The 4,190-nt window shown below is 31.7% G+C and overlaps 1 protein-coding gene across 1 annotated transcript; it reads right to left on the bottom strand.

The window, feature by feature from the left end:
- Window positions 1–333: 333 nt before the first annotated feature.
- On the bottom strand, window positions 334–2,421 carry LOC145792736 (homeobox-leucine zipper protein HAT22-like). Its single transcript, XM_082874091.1, has 3 exons — window positions 1,702–2,421; window positions 1,485–1,564; window positions 334–946 (listed from the first exon to the last, which is right to left on the bottom strand). The coding sequence occupies exons 1-3, from the start codon at window positions 2,170–2,172 to the stop codon at window positions 664–666; spliced, it is 834 nt and encodes a 277-aa protein (XP_082730217.1). The 5' UTR covers window positions 2,173–2,421; the 3' UTR covers window positions 334–663.
- Window positions 2,422–4,190: the final 1,769 nt, after the last annotated feature.

Below are 4,190 nucleotides of genomic sequence, written 5' to 3'. Positions count from 1 at the left end.
AATAAAAATGGCCCAGGATAAAAGTATGATAGCTTAAGAAAAATATCCCAACAAAGTTGGCAAACTCAACAAGCCAATGACTATCTTTTGCTTCTATTTGTTCTGTGGACAGAAATTCTGTGGGCATTCACAAGTGTAACAGCAGAATCAACAACTTGCAACCACACACAATTCAACCAAGCTTTCTATCTTCATGCGTAATCATAATATTATCAATTAATTATTCTATGCCTCTTTTCGTCTGTGCATACTATCATTTTCTTCCACATCACTCTAATCAGAAAATCAAAGTTCACTCAGATTTTCCAAATGAAAATCATAAATTACTGAAACTTAAAAGGAAAAAGAACCCCTTCATATACTATTGTTAAAGTTTGTACAAAAATATATATGTACACGAGAGAGAGAGAGAGAGAGAGAGAGATTTCACGGTACAAATTTCATAACTTGACTAGTTCTAGAGTGACATAGAGAAGGCTAGCTTGAACTAAAAATTGTTCAGCCTTGGCGGGAGGTTTTAAATAATGGCATCAGTATTGACCATACAATTGTATATCAATTGATATCAAATAGTATCAGTCGATATATCGATGAACAACAGTATTAAAAAAAAGTCTCAAATCCTGATACACAATAGTTGATACTTCAAACCGTAGTAATAATCTAGCAAGCTGCAGATGGATGGGTGAAGGGATTATAAAAGTGAGGCTTTGCTCCGATTGAAAAAGGGCTTTTGGAAGAGTTTTCACCACTGCCATCACCAATCCTTTCGCACGATGGGCACATGGTGAGGGTGGCTGCCGGCATTTGCATATAAACCGGAGCTGTTATCTTTACTACTTTCAGCTCTTGTAACTCCTTCTGCAGCCTTCTGTTCTCATCTGTTAGTGTTTTATAACACTTTTTCAGTTCCTCACACTCTACCTCAGTCTGCTTCAGCTTAGTCCTGTTGAGAGCAAGAAAAGAAAAGAAAATTCAGTATGACTAATTCATAAGAGTTTTCAATACCAGCCATTTCATGTTGGGATTTTGCACTTGCAATACTGTAATTTATCGATATATCTGTCGATACTATCTGATATTATTGGCCCATGTATGGCCATATTGCCAGCACCAATACATATCTCAATACTGTTATTTAAAACTATGATTCATGCTTAGATCAAACATATTGAGCATAGTAAGTCTTTAACATGGGTTTAAAGGCAATAGTTCAATACGTATCAGATCTTCTTCTTGATACCAATACATCTTCTTATGTTGATGGGAATAAAAGCACTCTAATATACTGGTGGGAAGGAAAATCACATGCATGCATATCGATTAATTTGCTATAAACATTATTTCATGGCATGACTTGTAATATGGCTGTGGCTACAAAACTGTTTTGCATACAAAATTCACAAGCGTATCACCTGATTCCTTATCTGTATTGCTCAAAACCAGTATTAAAAGAGAGAGAACACTATATTTATGAAGAATACCTGGCTCTCCTGTTTTGAAACCAAACTTCCACTTGCCGTGGCCGAAGATTTAGCTGTTTCGCCAAGGACTGCTTTTGCTTCTGATAATTAAAAGAAAGAAAGGATACCAAATTCAGAAACAGATCAATCACTCTTCTAACCAATAGTTGTCTATTTGTCACATAAAATTTTAAAATAGAATAAATCAAGATTGATATAGAAAAGATGGTATTTATACAGGATTGAGAGTGGTGTGTTCTTTGAAGCTATCTTCTAAGATGATAGACTGTTCTTTGGTAAGTCTAAGTTTCTTCCTTGCACTGCCCTCCTCATCTTGATCTTGATCATCACTCACCTTTGAAGAAACTCTCTCTACCTCTTCCGCACTAAGATTATCTCTCTCCCTCTTGACACTAGAGTTTGAGTACGAAGATACAGCGCTACGCGAAGAGCCTTGTCGATAAAAAACTGTGGATTCAATTTCACCATGAATTTTGCTAACAACAATCTCTTCAGGAGCTCGGTGTTTGTGTTCTGATGATAAGCCCAAAGTAAGAGATGGGAACACATGATCGAGTTTCAGAGATGACAGTTTGTTGATCTTGTGTTGATGATGATGGTGAGATTGATGGAAGTGATCATTCTCAGGATTGTTGATAGAGGTTGAGCCAAGGCTAAGGCCTGTGTTGCAAACACCTTCAAAGACCATTCTGGAATATTGAACTGTTGGTGCTCAATTAGGACATCACACCAGAGTGTGTTTTTGGAATATATGAGGAAGGTATTGTATTGTGTGGAAATAAATGGAGGAGAAAAGGAGTGTATAAAGAAGTTCTGGAAGGGTAAGAGTGGAAGTGCTGATTATATTAATGAAAGGAATGAGTGGAGGAAAAGAATCTAGACTGTTCAAGTATGAAAAACCCCATCTTTCTTTGTCCTCTTAGGTTGACCAAATGAGGCTCTCTCTCTCTCTCTCTCTGTCTCTCTCTCCCTTCCTTCAGTATATGGGTATTCACTAAGAAAAATATTTTAAAATTGTCTAGAATTTGATATATAATATAGATTTAAATTGTATGGAGATCACACCAAGATAAATCATTATTATTATTATTTTGCTTATCTGTAAAAGCCAATTGTTAGTTGTTAAATTAATTTTAATAAGAGTTGAACTTTAATTTTTTAGTTTATATAGTAAGGTAGTTTGATATACATTATTAAATTAAATTTAAATTTTTTTTATATAATAATTGATGGTATAACATGGTATCATAATTGAACTTTGAATAGTCTCTCGTGAGCTAAATATTTGCTTCAAGTCTATTTCCTTAATCTACTACATTTATTTGACATTTGACGGGATTATATGCTTTGGAATTATTACAAAATTTCACATTTTTTTTAAGTCATTCAAACTTGATCTAATCTCTTTTGGTAATATTTTAAAAAATCAGCTTATTAGTTTATTGATTTATTTAAATCATATCATATCTTTATTTTTATACACGTCTTTTTTGTAATAAACAAAAAAATCAGTTTATAAACCTTACGTAAAATCTCTTTACCTAATGTAAATTAGTTTGAAGTTGGATACTTTTTTTTAAAAAAATCTAACATATATATAAATATATATTTCAAATTCTAAATAATTATTTTATATATATATATATATTGGGAATTACTTGCATAAAACAAATATCATGAGTGGAATTACACAATAAGCATGTGGAGGTACATAAGCAGGGACAGGTCTGGGATTATGATTTTGGGAGGGCTATTCTATAATTTAAAAAATTGAGGGACTATTCTATATAATTTTAAAATTATCTAAAAAAAATTTAGAGATGCAAACTCTTATAATTTTATATTATTTCAAAATTTATAATATAATATATAATATTTTTCAAATTTTTGGGGCATCGGCCCCTCCTAGATACATCATTGACATAAGAACATAAGAAGATGATTTGTCACTTTTACCTTTTCCTTTTTTGCTTTATTTATTTATTTTGTCTTGAAAATTTCACTTTCATAGCCAGAGACGTTAATACAGCAACTTTTTCTTTGTTTGCAGTTTATGTTGTAACAACCTTTCTTGACATCTAAACATTTAGAGAGAATGTTTTAAGTGCGTATATGCTGTATTTTGTGTATACATTATATAAATGTAGAGAAACGTAAAGTTAGGGAATCAATTATTATCAAAGACCAAAATTGATAATTTCTTTCCTAAGAATAAAAAAAGAAAACAAAAAAGCCTGTAGGTTTAGGCACAATTCTATTAGATATAAGTACAGCCAACTATAAACTGTTTGCCTCAATTACTAATATATAAACGGTAATGAGTCATTATTGGCAAAATTGAGATCTTAAGTAGGATCATTAGGAGAGACTTATGAATTGGATGATAAAATTAGATCGTTTAGATTGACTAGAGTCGTAGGATCGTAGGATCTATTATCTGAATTGGAATTATGATAACCATGATAATGACAAATCAACCAAATCCGCAAAATAATTTGAAGTATTCTATTTGAATTAAGTGAAGAATGATTTAAAAAGAAGTAAATCATCAATTTAATATATTATAATTTCAAAACATAATAAGGTTTAAATTTAATCAAAATCAATGAGGAGCTGTTCGATTTATTTATTTTAGTATGCTGTGTTTAGTTGCATAACATGATCTAAATGGGAACCCAAAAAAAATGTAGGAAATATAGGAAATGC

Source organism: Camellia sinensis, chromosome 6, assembly GCF_055761805.1.
Source record: "Camellia sinensis isolate YWXY chromosome 6, ASM5576180v1, whole genome shotgun sequence".
NCBI lineage: Eukaryota > Viridiplantae > Streptophyta > Magnoliopsida > Ericales > Theaceae > Camellia > Camellia sinensis.
Note: the sequence above shows the minus strand (reverse complement) of the source record. Positions and strands in the feature narration are given on the sequence as shown.